General features: G+C 47.4%; 4 protein-coding genes across 4 annotated transcripts; 2 read left to right on the top strand and 2 right to left on the bottom strand.

Moving 5' to 3' along the window:
* The first annotated feature begins 30 nt into the window (after positions 1–30).
* BDBG_03012 (U4/U6 small nuclear ribonucleoprotein) lies at positions 31–2295 on the top strand. The gene has a single exon (XM_002626789.2). The coding sequence runs from the start codon at positions 134–136 to the stop codon at positions 1913–1915; it is 1782 nt and encodes a 593-aa protein (XP_002626835.1). The 5' UTR covers positions 31–133; the 3' UTR covers positions 1916–2295.
* BDBG_03011 (snoRNP assembly factor Naf1) lies at positions 976–4939 on the bottom strand. Its single transcript, XM_031721057.1, has one exon. The coding sequence runs from the start codon at positions 4692–4694 to the stop codon at positions 2565–2567; it is 2130 nt and encodes a 709-aa protein (XP_031577469.1). The 5' UTR covers positions 4695–4939; the 3' UTR covers positions 976–2564.
* BDBG_03010 (alpha-1,2-mannosyltransferase) lies at positions 4703–9124 on the top strand. The gene is made up of 6 exons (XM_031721056.1): positions 4703–4731; positions 4889–5102; positions 5157–5829; positions 5880–6674; positions 6732–8163; positions 8263–9124. Exons 2-5 carry the CDS (start codon positions 5008–5010, stop codon positions 6987–6989), a joined length of 1821 nt encoding a protein of 606 aa, XP_031577468.1. The 5' UTR covers positions 4703–4731; positions 4889–5007; the 3' UTR covers positions 6990–8163; positions 8263–9124.
* Positions 6884–13218, bottom strand: BDBG_03008 (C2H2 transcription factor). The gene is made up of 2 exons (XM_031721055.1): positions 11910–13218; positions 6884–11843 (listed from the first exon to the last, which is right to left on the bottom strand). Exons 1-2 carry the CDS (start codon positions 13012–13014, stop codon positions 10564–10566), a joined length of 2385 nt encoding a protein of 794 aa, XP_031577467.1. The 5' UTR covers positions 13015–13218; the 3' UTR covers positions 6884–10563.
* Positions 13219–14462: the final 1244 nt, after the last annotated feature.

The following is a 14462-nucleotide window of genomic DNA, read 5'->3' as shown; positions in this document are numbered from 1 at the left end:
TCGCAACCAAACCTTCAACCTAAACAAGCATCTCGACAAACTCCCACATAGCTACAAACTCAACAAGTGTTTACTATTTTCCGACGCGTCGATAATACCCTTCGGGTGAGTGTATTCACCCAACATTCTAGCCATGGCGGACGCTAGCAATATGCTGAAGAGACCCCATCCGGAAGATGACGAGAGCAAGCTACAGAAGCGATCCCGCTCCAATAATGGATCCCCTATGCCAGCGAGTAGCAGCAACAAGGGGGGGATCAGCAAGGAGGAAATCGAAAGGATGGTAGCTGAGGCGCGTGCAAAGGCTGAGGCTGCTCGAGCGAGAATTGAAGCAGCGAGAGGAGGCACTGCTACGCCAACTTTGGGGTCAGGTACCCAAACCCCAGCTTCAACCACCGCAGCTAGCCCGGCACTCTCGAGACTTGAACAAATTAAGGCGAGAGTTGCCGCAGCCACAGGAAAAGTAAACACTACAATCCAGCAACGGGCACCTATGCCGTCTACGTTCATGCCTCCGGTTGTCGATGATGGCTTATTTAGAGCAAGGGGAGGATTAGACGTCGGCTTGCATCCAGCCTTGCTAGGCGATTCTACTCAAGATTCAAAATCTCCGAAAGGCAAACAAACGATGCAACCTAAATTTGCTACTACAATGGCGAATCGACGAACAGAGTCGCCAGTTCCTTCCATTAAGCCCGGTAAATCCAAAATGCAGCTAGATCTATCCGGTCCCTCCATCGAAGAAACGAAGAGCAATCCATACTTTGATCCCAACCTTGGCGCAAAAACAGCGCTAGCGCGGCCTCGTCAATCACGTCAGTTAGTCTTTAATCAGAAAGGGAAATATATCCAGCAGGCAGCGGCACTTCGCCGACTAGCTCAGCTAGAGGCTATGAAGAAGAAGATCGCGGAGCGTGCCCGCCAAGCAGGCGTGGATGAAGATTTGGATGTTGAAAAAGCGTTCATCGTACCGGCTCCACCTGCAATCGAGTGGTGGGATGAGGGTTTAGTCAACGGTTCGGACTATTCTGCCATTGATGACCCTCAAAGTCTCAAAATTGACACTGCAGATACTGTAATCTCTATTTATATTCAACATCCAGTTCTCCTTGACCCTCCACAAGATAAAAACATTCCGGCACCAAAACCAATGTTCCTTACACCAAAAGAGCAAGCCAAAATCCGACGTCAACGGCGGATGGCCGATCTTAAAGAGCAACAGGCGAAGATTAGACTAGGGCTCGAGCCTGTCCCACCTCCAAAAGTCAAGAAATCCAACCTCATGCGCGTTTTAGGTGAAGAAGCCGTCAAGGATCCGACCGCTGTTGAAGCTCGCGTCAACCGGGAAATTGCCGAACGATTTAACAAACATGTGGCAACGAATGAATCCCGCAAGCTGACCAAGGAGCAACGGCTTGAGAAGCTCACCATTCAACAAGAACAGGATGCGGCCAAGGGCATATACATGTCTGTATACAAAATAGACAACCTCTCAAACGGCCGGCATCGTTTCAAAATCAGCAAAAACGCAGAACAGCACAACCTGTCTGGAATGTGCATTATGCATCCGAAGTTCAACCTCGTGATCGTCGAGGGTGGCCATCATTCCATCTCCGCGTACCGGAAGCTCATGCTCAATCGCATTGACTGGACGGAAAATACTCATCCAAACAACGATCGCGAAGCGCTCGCATCATGGCTTACTGCCGAGGATGAGAAGACGGGAGAGCTGAAGGATTTGAGCCAAAACACATGCACATTAGTTTGGGAAGGAGAGGGAAAGACTAGAGCGTTTAGAAAGTGGCTGGGTGCGCGGGTGTGCGAGACGGATGCTGCCGCAAAGGATGCGTTGTCGCGGGCTAAGCTGGAGAACTTTTGGACTTTGGCGAAGAGCTTGAAGACTGAGGCAACGTAAGTGCTATATGATATTTTCTTCGATGTTGTATTTCAGCGTATTATGTCGTTGAGCAGTTTTGTATCATTATATTCTCTGATATCTAGCACTTTTGAGGCCTAGGTCTAGATATGCGCATTCGAGGCCCATTCTAAATATCCACACTATTTGAGAAATTTCCCAAATGCAATATTTTGAAAATTTAAGCCACATTGTACATACATAGGCCGTAAACAAGATCAATGAAAATGCTATCTGGGAACTAGACTTAACTATGAGTAGCAAGAACAAAAATGACTTTTCGCTTCCTTTCCTTAATCCCAAGTTTTGAATACCGACAAATCCCATAGAGTAAAATGCACTCCGTAGTAGAGAACTCCATAAAAATTGAAATAAAGGACAAGCACAACCATGGCTCAGAAAAAAAAACAACAACCTTCCAGTGTCTTTGGCTCTTTCTCTCTTATGAGTCATATCTCTAATTTCAATAATGAAAGAGTAAGAGCATAAAAGTCATACAAGTATACAAGTAGAGCAACAGTATCGTACAGAGAGAACAATTTTTGATAATTGAACGTGAGTTGCCATGATTTTAGACAAATGAAACAAGGCCGTTGCAAGCACAGTGGGAAAGAAACGTGTGCGTTTGAATTCCGATAACGCTTACGGTTCAGGAACCGCCCCGACTTAGCCTCCTTAGCAGATCCAGCTGGGCCTGGGCGGCAGCGAAGGTATCAACCGATGACTGTGTTGCAGACGCTTCGGCTGAGTGTGCGCCTTGTAGGCTCTGCTGGGCTTGTTCGGGTGGTTGAGATTGTGAAGAATGCTGCTGCTGCTGGAGATTGCGGAAGAAGGCTGGGTTGATATGGGAGCCGGGTGGTGGGTAGGGAGACACAGATTGAGGTTGATGGAGAAGTTGAAAAGGAAACTGCTGCTGGGCTGGGGGGAAACCGGAGGGGAAGAAAGCCTGGTTGGTGTTGTACATCTGAGCAGGCTGATTTTGTTGTGGGGATTGATAAGGGGGATATGAGGGCGGGTTGTAAGGCGAGGGCTGTTGTTGGTAAGGGTTCTGGGCTTGGTAGAACGTCTGCGGAGGTCGGAATTCGGAAGATTGTGGGGGGTGGGCATACTGTGGCGTTTCTTGTTGCCCTCTTTGCGGCTGCTCAGGTTGATGTTGCTGCTGCTGAGGGGGTTGGCGATCATCTCCCTGCTTCTGGTAGCTGCCACCTCTCCCGCGTCCTCGCCCTCCCCGATCACTGCCTCTGCCTCTACCCCTGCCCCTTCCTCCTCTAGAATGTCTTTCTGCAAACTGGTTGCGTGGCTGAGATTCTTCTATGGGCGCTTCTCTATTACCGATCATTTCATGGAAATTTTTCGGTCGAGACAACGGGGTGTAACCATCTTCTGTACTAATATCGTCGTAGTTTACCTGATAGTTCCCAAGCCCAGAAGGGCCCGGTCGATCTCTCCTCGATTTCCCAGGTCCATGAGCATCACGCCGCCCATCCTTCTTTTGTTGACGCTTCTGTTTGAGCTGACGCTTGTATTCAGCCTCCGCTTCGTCGTCAGAGAACTCGATTTCTTCCTCTCCAACCTCTTCGTCGTGGAAATTAGATGCATCACTACCCTTGAGCCCCTTCAAGGGTTGTGTGAACACGAAGGTAGAGTGGTCCACAACATAGAAAACGGGCGTGCCTTTCTCTAATTTGGCTTCTTTTATCGATTCCTCGTTCGGGAACCGTACCGTGTATAGCGGCTGTTCCACTCTTCCAAGGGTTTCCGATACCATGCCAATGACACTTAGATCGGCAAGGCAGAGGACGGAACCGCTCTCCAGCACTTGATATTCCCCGGATATATTTGCCTTGATTAAGACAACGTTTTCAACGATCGTCTCCACATTACCCAGTACTTCTACCTTCATATCAGGTGTGACGGTAATGTCGGGCTTCGGTACTATCTCTTCGGGCTTTTCGTTTGCTGTCCTAACATGTCCCCCTTTATTCTTTCCATCTCCCTCGTCGTCGGAACCGCCCTCCGCAGCCATTAATATCCGGGCTTGTTCTTCAGGGTCTAATAAGTCATAATCGCCGCTGCTATCATCATCATCATCATCATCGCTGTCGTCAGAGGAAGAATCTGAGGAAGACGACTCATATGGTGAGGAGTCCATTTCCCACTCCGGGTTTTCAGAGTTGTCGGGGCCAATTTCAGCGCCTCCGGTGTGATTCGCGCGTCCCGGAGACTCTCCAGAAGCTCCATTCTGTGTCGGTGGTACAGGGTCATGGTTAGCCTCCGAGACAGTAGGGGCATCATTCTTAGATTCCTCCGTAACTGTATGGTTCTGGCCCTGCTGTTCTTCCTCGCGTTGCTGAACGACTGGGGTTGGGGATCCCATTTCTACATCTTCAGAATTTGGCACTCGGTTATCCAATTCCTGCGGTGTATCCGGCTCACTAGGTTTATCCAGGGAGCTTATTTGTTGAACGGCGCTTCCAGCTGCCTGCGACTCAGTAGCTGATTCGTTCTTATACAGAAAGCTCAGTCCAGGTATTGCGGGCGCAGGTTTCGGTGGTGTAGGTGGAACGACGCTGGTATTGTCTTCGGCGCGACAGGTCTGCGCAGTGTAAACCGGGGTGCCAGCGTTTAGAGGCGTGTTGTAGAAATCGCTTCCTTCATCCGCTGCTGGCTCTCCTCCAAGCTCCGGTCCGTTCGACGCCATATCAAGACAGGGACGTTTCGCAGGAGGGTCTTTAATATCTCCAGACATTAGCTGATCCGTTGACGGCATTTCCACCATCCCTGAGCTTGTAAAAAAGTCACGGATAGAAATCGTGGTAATATTTCGTTGCGAGATATTTCAGCATCGTCCATTTTTCGTTTCTGTCCCGAAGTGAACGCCGAATATTTTTTCGACTTAAAATTAATATTTGCACATCTAGCTAATCTGGGCAACCGTAGGAGCTAACTTAACTACTCCTCAAGGTTTTAAAGTTCGCCGCGGATGTCAAACCTCTGCGATATTTTGATTCGTCCCGCTTTCAGACTGCGACAAACACGGGGTGCGCGGGAGGAATTGCAGTTTTCCCTTCCGCCCAAAGTACAACCTGGGCATGCTCTCCAATGCCCATTCGGTAAAAATGCCTCCCAAACAAAACCAGGCTGGTTCTCATGGTTCTGTCAAAGTAGCATCAGAGAGAAATCCCAAGTATGTAACTTCGTTTCCGTTTCGCATACCATAACTAATCATACGGCGGTAAAGGCCAGTCCCGAATCAGTTCTTTATTCCCTTAAATGTGGTCTTCTACGTTTGCCTTCTCTCAAATACTCTTGCGGCCTCCCTTGCACCCATACAGGACTGCGACGAAGTATTCAATTACTGGGAGCCCACACACTACCTCGTTCATGGGTATGGTCTCCAGACGTGGGAGTACTCGCCAGAGTACTCCATTCGTAGCTGGCTCTATGTCTCCCTTCATGCTGGCGTAGGCAAGATATCTACTTTTATTGCGAGATCGAAAAGCGCGCAGTTTTATTTCATCAGAATGGCGCTTGCATTCATATGCACCGCTTGCGAGACAAGGATATACTCTGCCATCTCACGAACACTCAATCCGCGCATCGGAGTCATATTTATCATGATCATGGTATTTAGTCCTGGGATGTTCCATGCATCCACTGCAATGCTACCCTCGAGCTTTACGATGTACACCTCGATGCTTGGCATGTGTGCGTTCATGGACTCGCGCGGAGGCCTTAAAACAGGTCGCGGCATAATGTGGTTCGGTATTGGAGCTATACTTGGATGGCCTTTTGCCGGCGCTATGGTGGTACCCTTTTTGTTGGAAGAGATTGCCGTTGGATACTTTTCTAAATCTCTATACCGAACCTTGATTCGATTCACTGAGGGTACTATGAGGTGTCTGATAATTTTGGTAAGTTGCTTTTGCGCCTCTGACATACATGTCCACGCTAATAAACCTAGGCTCTCGAGATGGCTATTGATAGCTTGTTTTACCGAAAATTCGTCGTCGTTCCGTGGAATATCATATCATATAACATGTTTGCTGGGAGCGGCAAGGGTCCCAGTATTTTTGGAACCGAGCCTTGGACCTTTTATTTTCGAAACTTACTGCTCAACTTCAACATATGGTTTATATTCGCGCTCTCCGCGGCTCCTCTCCTTGTTTTCCAAACGGTCTTCCGACCACGCAATACGACAAAGCAAACACTATTGCGATCGATATCGTTTATTCTCCCCCTTTACATGTGGTTAAGTATATTTACCACCCAGCCTCATAAGGAGGAGCGTTTCATGTATCCAGCATATCCTTTCTTAGCTTTAAACGCAGCGATTGCGTTCCACATAGTTCTCGCCTATATGGGTTCGAATAATCACAAAAATTTGATTGGTCGTATTTCGCCCGGGATAAAGCTCGTCATCGCTCTCATTCCCGTACTCCTCGCCACGAATATAAGTCTCCTAAGAATTTTCGGAGTTGTTACTGCATACAACGCACCCCTGCAGATTTTCCAGCCGTTGGAAAATCCAGAGATAGCAGCCCGTGGAGATTATGTGTGTCTTGGAAAGGAGTGGTACCGCTTTCCATCATCATTCTTCTTGCCTGATGATAAAAGAGCCAAGTTCATCAAAAGTGAATTTGATGGGCTACTTCCTGGTGAATTTGCTCCCGAATCGGAGGCCCTAGATCTACGCCCAGGGACGTGGATAGTGCCCTCTGGGATGAACGATCAGAATCTAGAAGACCTAGGAAAATATGTAAGTATTCATCAGGTACTATTCACCATTATGACACATCCGCTAATCCAGAAGCAGACGGATATCTCCCAGTGTAATTTTCTGGTCGATTCGTACTTTCCAGGCGATGGTGGCTCTGCCCTAGAACCCCACTATCTCCTCGACAGATCTACATGGGAAGAACTTTCATGCAAGCGATTCCTTGACACCAAAAGGACGAGTTTTCTGGGACGAATAATTTGGATTCCGAACCTCCCCTTCATCCCAGAAAAGCTCCAGCGCAAATGGGGTCGATACTGTCTTCTTGGACGACGAAAAGCTGATATCAGTCCCTAAGTGATTTTCGCGACACACTCTACATAACGTGATATGTCACTTGAAAGGATGTTGCCTCCGGCCGTGATACGGACACGGTGATGAATGCCAAGAAACTGCATTTCTTTCCCGAATCGGTCTTCGGTTAAAACGCAACGCTTTACCCCCGGAAGCAACCAGTGATCGAGAGATATTAGGCACTGGTTAAGCTATGTATAGGAGCAGCGGTGGGAAGGGTGAGAGAATACAGATAAAATGAAAAACTAAGGGGGGTGTGCTACGGGGAGAAATGCTCGCTTTGATATCAGATGAAATATATAATATACGACCCCAACAATCTCTCTGGCTTTTTTGATCTCGGGAGAAACGATATCAAATGCCTGACAAAATATCACCACGATGTGTGATCCAGCCAAAAACCTACAAATTGGTTAACGTTCGTCCTGGATAAATATCCACTGAACGACCTCCTCCCTGTACTTCTTCTCCTTTTCATCTCCTCATGGGCAATTGCCTCCCTCTGTCAAAGATTCACTGCCCGTCCGTCTTCCCGACCAGTGACACCAAATCGAGAAAATCCAGCCCTAAACACCAAAACAGCAGATAGACGACCAGGAGGTACCTATTTGAGACCACCTCTTCCCCAGATCAAATGTTTTAAGTTATTATGGCTGGACTTAGGTCAATTGACGCTTCTGCTCGGCTGGAAGAATGGCAGCCCACAGACTTCAAACGCCCTGACGCAGTCCCTTATCCCAACTGGGACGTACACACCACAAAGCCTATTCCATATAGACCTTGTAGATACGGCCCGTAAGTCGTACTTTCGATAATAATGAAAAGGAGTGGCTAAAGCATGGAAATCACACACAAAAAGCTACTCATTCATCGAAGGCAACTACTTTGTCACGATGGGGCTGAGGTCGATGATATGGGATGAGTGGATTGGTATGCATGAACTCACTTGGTTTTTAATCTCATATACCGCAGCTTCGCACAGAACCAGGATATAATATAACGTAAATGAAATCGCTCCCTGACAAAAGGAATACCAAATAATCTTCACATCAGAGCTGGATAACCAATATCTCCGCTTCCATGCCGACAAAGCGCGACGGATCCTCGAACGCGGAGACAAATGCTGCATGACGGCCCCTGAAGCCGCTGACGGTGTGCTTGAGTTATTGGACGAGCTGTACGTGTATAAATACATATATTCCTCGACACTTCTCTGATAATCCCTTGATCCACGAAACCAACAATTCCCCACACTCACAAAATACCACTTAATCAGGGTCTCCTATCTCCCTCAACGCTACCCAACCCTCTTCAAACGTACAACCACAGGCATCTCAAACCTCCTAACCGGCGAAACCTTCGACACAACCACCCTCCCTCTCCCTCAGGACCCCCTAGTAACCTGCTCCCGCCTAATCCAAGACGACATCGCGCTCATGTACGAGAAGGCAGACGGACAATACTACCTCCTCGCCGGCTTCTGACGTCTAAGCGACAAATTCGGCCAGGCGCTCTCCGAAATCCACACCTCAGGCTCCGTCCCGCAATTCCAAACCAAGCTCGAAAGGGGCATGGTGAACTTCTTCCGCCGCCTCAAGCCCTCCAACCCCGTCCTGCGCAACAATTATTTCCTCCAGGTCGACGAGGACATCGCGTGGTCGCGCAGCATTGGCGAGGAGGACGATGCGCACGTTAGCTGGGCCACGGCGGAGAAAGATAAGGCGGTTGAGCACCATTGGTTTCGGTCTGAGAGGCAGTCGCTGCGCAGGTAGCCCAGGTCCGGCGCTGTGGTGTTTACGATCCGCACGTATTTTATGCCGGTGATGGAGATCGCGCAGGAGCCTGGGGTTCCGGGGAGGTTGGCGTCGGCGGTAAGGAGCTGGGGCGATGATGTGGCGAGGTATAAAGGGCGGGAAAGGAGAGGGGAGGTGAGATCTAGTTTCATCACATAGAACATTATTTCCTAGAGACTAGGCATACATACATATATACTATACATCAAAAACGCGCGTGTATAATAAATTAGTTAAAAAATAAAGACTTCTTCAATTGATGCCACGCTCATACCTCATATTCACGCCATGCACACAACAATAAACAGCAGAAATAATAGTACAGATACAAATACAGATACAAAGGTCAGAAAATGAGAGAAAAAGAAACCATGCAGCGCATACACAAATTCAAAAAACAGTATAGAGAAGAAGGGTTGGGGGGGAATGAAAGCAAACAACACGCTAAAATCACAACTATCAATTCAAAAACATGCTTATAGAAAAAACAAAGCACGGATGGATCAACAAGAGAAGAGAGATTTAAAGAAGAATTAAAAAAAACAAAACCAATTATTCTCATCAGATCAGATGCAAAACACCATGTATGCTTAATGCTTCATTTCATGCTTTCATCACACTTCATGCTTCATCATGCTTTGCTTTGCTTTGCTTTTCTTTGCTTTACACAACAACAAAATATAAAAAGAAAAAAGGCTGCAGAAAACCAAAACGCTCGTCGCAAAAAAAAGAGAAAAATCCCGTTTTTTGACCAGAGCCTATCAATGCCAATCAATGCCAATCCAATTCAATCCAATCCAATGCAACGAGAGAAAAAAACACCAAAGAAAGTATGCATATATTAAAAATCAAATAATTCCCTCAATCATTCAGAGATTGAAAGGTTGTTTCAAAAAAAAAAAAAAAAAGTGTTTTCTGGTAAAGTCAACACAGAAAATAAAAGCATCCAAAAAAAGTGAACTCTATGACTAAACAGTTTGCAAGGCCATCGGCTGAATTGTGATGAAAAATGAAAATGCAAAAAAGAAATAATAGAAAAAACAAAGTAAAAATAAAACCAAAAAAAAAACCCAGGCCTTGCTGAGCAGTTAGCCCACTGCATGGTGGTGTCATTATTACACATTGCTAAGCAATGTCTATGCACAGAACACAAGCAAGAACAGAGGTAAAATGACGTCACTCTGACCGAGACTTGGGGGAAACATTTCCTTGTTGAGTTGCGCTTAAAAAAAGGCACCAAGTTTTTCGTCAGCAGCAGCCTGGAATAGGAAAACGATACTGCCGATCGCTGCAATTGCTGCAATCTAATTGGGCTGTTCTGTCCCAAAAGGGCAGCCAACGTCTTGGTTAGGACTAGCGCAGATTTTGATACTAGCTCCCTGAGTGGGTTGGATGTCTTGGCGTTTGTCATACTTGGCTTGGCGGCTGTCGTCATCGTGCCTTAATTCCGCGACCAGGATGCTCTGCCTTCCGTGGGTCAGTCTGCTTGGTCTCTGGGTGAGAAAACTGTAAGGCGACCCGGCTCTCCCAGACACGGGGCGCGCAACACACAATGCAGGATACAAGATGCATGATGTATGTTTTCCTTGGGACGAAACAAGACCAGTAATTATTCGACCGGGCAAGCTTAGAGGACAAGGTAGGTTGAATCAAGGAGTGAGCGAGGAATTGCCCCGTATTTTTTTATGCTTTTTCTTTTCGCAAATAGAGTGTATCCAAAGAAACTCAATGGAGGAAGGACGATTGAAGGTGGCGAGAAAACTTGTTTTGTTGATTCTCCCCCTTCAATCCCTTGCCTTGCGTTTCTGCTTGCCTGGCCAGTCGACTTCCGGGTGCACAACCCGCATGTGTCGCGTTAGGGCATCGTTGCGAGAAAAGGTCTTTTCCTCTGTACATAGATGGCACCGCACCTTTTGTTTGCGGGCGTTGTGGATTGTATCTTCGTGCCTTGTAAGATCGTAAGGACGGGAGAAGACAGAGTTGCAAGGCTTTCCCGTAGAGGGATTGATGCGTTCGCAGCGGTGGGGCCCTGCTTGAGAATTGCGCATTGCCAGAGAACCTGCTGATGAATCGCGTGCCATTGCATGTGACCCAGGGGTTGTCTGGCGATGAGCTTCCCGCTTGTGCTTCTGTAGTTTGGCAGGTGTTTCAAACCGTAGGATACATCCGTGATAAGTGCAGCTATAGGTACCCCCATCAGCCGAAGTATCATCTGGTCGCTTGGCGGGTTTAGCAGGATTCGAAGTCGGCGCTGATCCTAAAGGAGATCTATTGCTCGCAGAAGTGTTCGTGTCACTGGACGTAGATTCCATAGAAGGCAGTTGACGTGGGAATTCAGGAGTGTGGTGGACAAGGTTGTTTTCCCGTTGACCTTGAGACGGCTGAACCCGATGGGCCTGCTGTTGCTGCTGCTGCTGCTGGCCCGATAGTTGAAGAGGGATCTGCTGCTGAATGTAGCCAAATTGTTGAGCCATATTATTTTTGTGTTGCTCATATTGGTTTGCGAACTGCTCCATATGTGGTATCTGGAAAGTGGTAGAGGTGTCTAGTGCCGGCACACGATACCGCTGAGCTTCCGGCTGCGATGGGAATAATGACATGTTCGCATCGTCCGGAGACTCATTGTAATCAAGCAACGCATCCTTTGGCGAGATGGTCTTTGGTTCTACCTGTTCTGGTCCCATCAGCATATTTGATTGCTGTTGAGCAGTAAGATTCAGCTGATTTGAAAACGGTTGAGACTGCGAGATCTGCGCATCGTTAAACCCAGCTTGCTCATGGATGAATGGGGAGTTATCCCTCCATGGAGACCGGTGACGGGCTGCTGAGGCTGAGCGGGATTGTGATTGCTCAGAGATATGGCCTTGGTGAGCAGCCTGTATCCGGTCTGTGATGATATTGCGGTGGTAATTCGAATACATCTTCGTGCTTTGAGAAGAGGATGTGATGGATTGCTTTGGTGTATTGGGAGCGTTCGGGTTGTATAGTTCGTCTTGGTAGACGTCAGAGATGGTTCTAGTCAGCTTGGGAACGCCCATCGGAGCAGTGCTCTGGTCATTGAAATCTACACGGTCATCAAAACGTAAGTAATCATCCATCCACTTATCAACGTCAGGATATGTGCCCTCACCATTTGACATGGGCTTAGAACCATCTTCGAACTCTTCGGAGAAGGTAGCGTGCGGAGTAACCGGGGAGTTATGACTCAATGTGGACACTGAAGGAGGTACAGATAGGGAGAAAGATTTGTCATCTTCCGCAGTTTGTTGATGTTGTTGCTGCTGCTGCTGCTGCTGCTGCTGCTGCTGTTGCTGTTGCTGTTGCTGTTGCTGCTGCTGCTGTTGCTCCAAAATGGCCCTTCTCATTGCCAGATCCACCCCCTCTGACTGTTGATAGTCACGAGGAGACTGATCTGTGCCGGCGAAGGAAGAAGGAGGGTATGACGAGACGAGGGGGTTGGATCGCGACACGGTAGTTGTTGGGAGAGCCGAAGAGTCGGACGCGGCTCTATGGTGCTGGTACTGATTGTAGAGAGCACGTTGGCGTGTTCTTTGAGCAGTGCGCGAAGGTTCGTACTTGACTGGGGTTACAAGGTTGTTCCAAGCGTTGCTGTCCAGAGGAAGACTGTTGTGCAAAAGCATGGACGATAGGTTATCCGGATCATAGGTGGACTCCCCAAAGGGACGAGTCGAGTTATGTATGATTCTGACCGGAGGAGTGCGCGACAAGCCAGCCGGAGAAGAGAAGGTGCTTTCCGGCATAGAAATAACGCCGGCGTCTTTGTAGAAAGAGGAGCAGAAGTCTGTGGAAGGAGAGTTCTGGGCGGAAAAAGCGGCAGACGAGTATGTGGGAGAGGCAGCAGCTGAACCAGGTGGCGGCGACGACGAGGAGAATGAAGGAGGCTGCGAATGTGACTGCGAGGGCGCGGGAGTGAGAGGAGTTGCACAGTAGTATGGCAGCTGTTGCGCCTGCTCTAGTTGCTGCAGCTGTTGGTCTTCAGGCAGGAGGGCGAACGAGTCTTGGGACGACGAAGAAGGAGTAGGTAGGCGGTGGCGGATTGACTCGTATTGGGCAACGCAGTCGCCGTCGTTGTGGAAGTTGGAAGAACTTGGATGTGAAGATTCGAGCAGCTGCTGCTGTTGCTGCTGTTGTTGTTGTGGTGGGAAGAGGGGCGATTGTGACTGTGGATATGGTTGGAGATGTGGAGGAGTCGGAACAGAATAGTGGGCGAGCATGTCGAGAACGACGACGGGGGAGGGCCCGCTTATGATATATAAAGTAAACCGTAATAATAGGTAAGAATAATAGGGTAAATATGGGCAGGAAAATAAGCTTGTAAGGGGGGGTGGACCAGAGAACAATTAGGCTTTTTTCAAGTCATGAAGAAGTGGCAAAAAAGGTAAAAAAAAAAAAAAAAAAAAAAAAAAAAAAAAAAAAAAGGTGAGCTCAAGGCCTGGATGGATGGAAGAGGGCAGCAGGAGAGTTAGTCGAAACAAAACAATAATAGAATGAGAAAGGGAGATTGCGAAGAAAGAGATTGTTGTTATCAGACAGTCAAGGTGAAACCGTCTGAAATGGTTTTCCTCTTATTCTTTTTATGAGTTCGTAGCGAGTCTGTTTCGTTATATATAGATAATAGATCGATGTCTTGTCCTCTTCTTGCTTGCTCCGGCGGGATGGCTTATTGTATTTGTACTATGAGTTGTGTCTTGGCGTATTGTTCCCTGGTTTCCGGTTTCCGCTCTTTTGACTCCCCGGTGTTACGCGATTCCTTTCTTTTGGGGTATTTTTTGTAATTTTCCCTGCCTCAGCGTTACCACGGTTCGTTTTTTTTCTTTTTGTTTTTTCCCTTTCTTTGCTTTTGAAAATCCTTCGGCTTCTTTTTTTTTTTTTTTTTTTTTGCAGAAATATGACGATCTGAGTCTAACCGGATTGAGATCCCTACAAAATAACCCCCCTTTGAAGAGAAAATTTTATGAGTTACAGTGCGGCTGTGCAAGGGTTTGTTTCGGCGTGGTCCGTTCGACTAGCCCCATAATAATCATAATCAATAATAATAATAATAATAATAATAATAATAATACCGAAGGAAAATGCAATGGAAATATTGTCGAGTCGAATACAAGAGGAGTAAGGCTCTTGGTTCGGCGAAGGAGAACAACAAAAATCAGGCCGTTACTTCGCTTGTCCCCAGGATGACTCATGTGTGTGGTGTGGTTAGTTAATCATGTTGTCAGCAAGGGAGGAACCTTGGAAAAGTTCGGCAATCAGGTTTTGCCGATGACAGCAGAATATCGTCAGCAATAATTGCGAGTAAAAAGAATGCACTCGAATTCAGGAATTATTAACCAAGGGCTAATCACAATGATTCAATTGGTCTCATGATATTGTAAATAATCTTAGTGGTGCGTAACTAGTTGTTTAGAACTGGATTTTGACACTCACTCAATTCAATGGAGTTCCGGGGTAAGAACGTAACCGCCGCTCAAATAGACCTAACATTTTCCTATGCTCCTCAATCCAAGTTCTCGTCTGATGAAATAATAATCCGATAATAATAACATCATCGAAAATCGCTTCAAACTACCGGACTATGCCGACTTGAAACAGAGGAAGTATCGAAAGGGAAGCAAAAAGCAGGATGCCGCTCCGGGCCCGAGACGTATGACACCTCTCGCTCCCC

Source organism: Blastomyces gilchristii (genome assembly GCF_000003855.2).
Source record: "Blastomyces gilchristii SLH14081 genomic scaffold supercont1.4, whole genome shotgun sequence".
Taxonomy (NCBI): Eukaryota; Fungi; Ascomycota; class Eurotiomycetes; order Onygenales; family Ajellomycetaceae; genus Blastomyces; species Blastomyces gilchristii.
Note: the sequence above shows the minus strand (reverse complement) of the source record. Positions and strands in the feature narration are given on the sequence as shown.

Bases quoted from the DNA above. Each gene is read 5' to 3' on its own strand.
- BDBG_03012 (XM_002626789.2), top strand. From the start codon at position 134: ATGGCGGACGCTAGCAATATGCTGAAGAGACCCCATCCGGAAGATGAC.
- BDBG_03011 (XM_031721057.1), bottom strand. From the start codon at position 4,694: ATGGTGGAAATGCCGTCAACGGATCAGCTAATGTCTGGAGATATTAAA.
- BDBG_03010 (XM_031721056.1), top strand. From the start codon at position 5,008: ATGCTCTCCAATGCCCATTCGGTAAAAATGCCTCCCAAACAAAACCAG. The intron at 5,103-5,156 runs GTATGTAACTTC...ACGGCGGTAAAG, and splicing joins GCATCAGAGAGAAATCCCAA to GCCAGTCCCGAATCAGTTCT. The intron at 6,675-6,731 runs GTAAGTATTCAT...ATCCAGAAGCAG, and splicing joins TAGAAGACCTAGGAAAATAT to ACGGATATCTCCCAGTGTAA.
- BDBG_03008 (XM_031721055.1), bottom strand. From the start codon at position 13,014: ATGCTCGCCCACTATTCTGTTCCGACTCCTCCACATCTCCAACCATAT. The intron at 11,844-11,909 runs GTGAGGGCACAT...ATGACCGTGTAG, and splicing joins TTCTAAGCCCATGTCAAATG to ATTTCAATGACCAGAGCACT.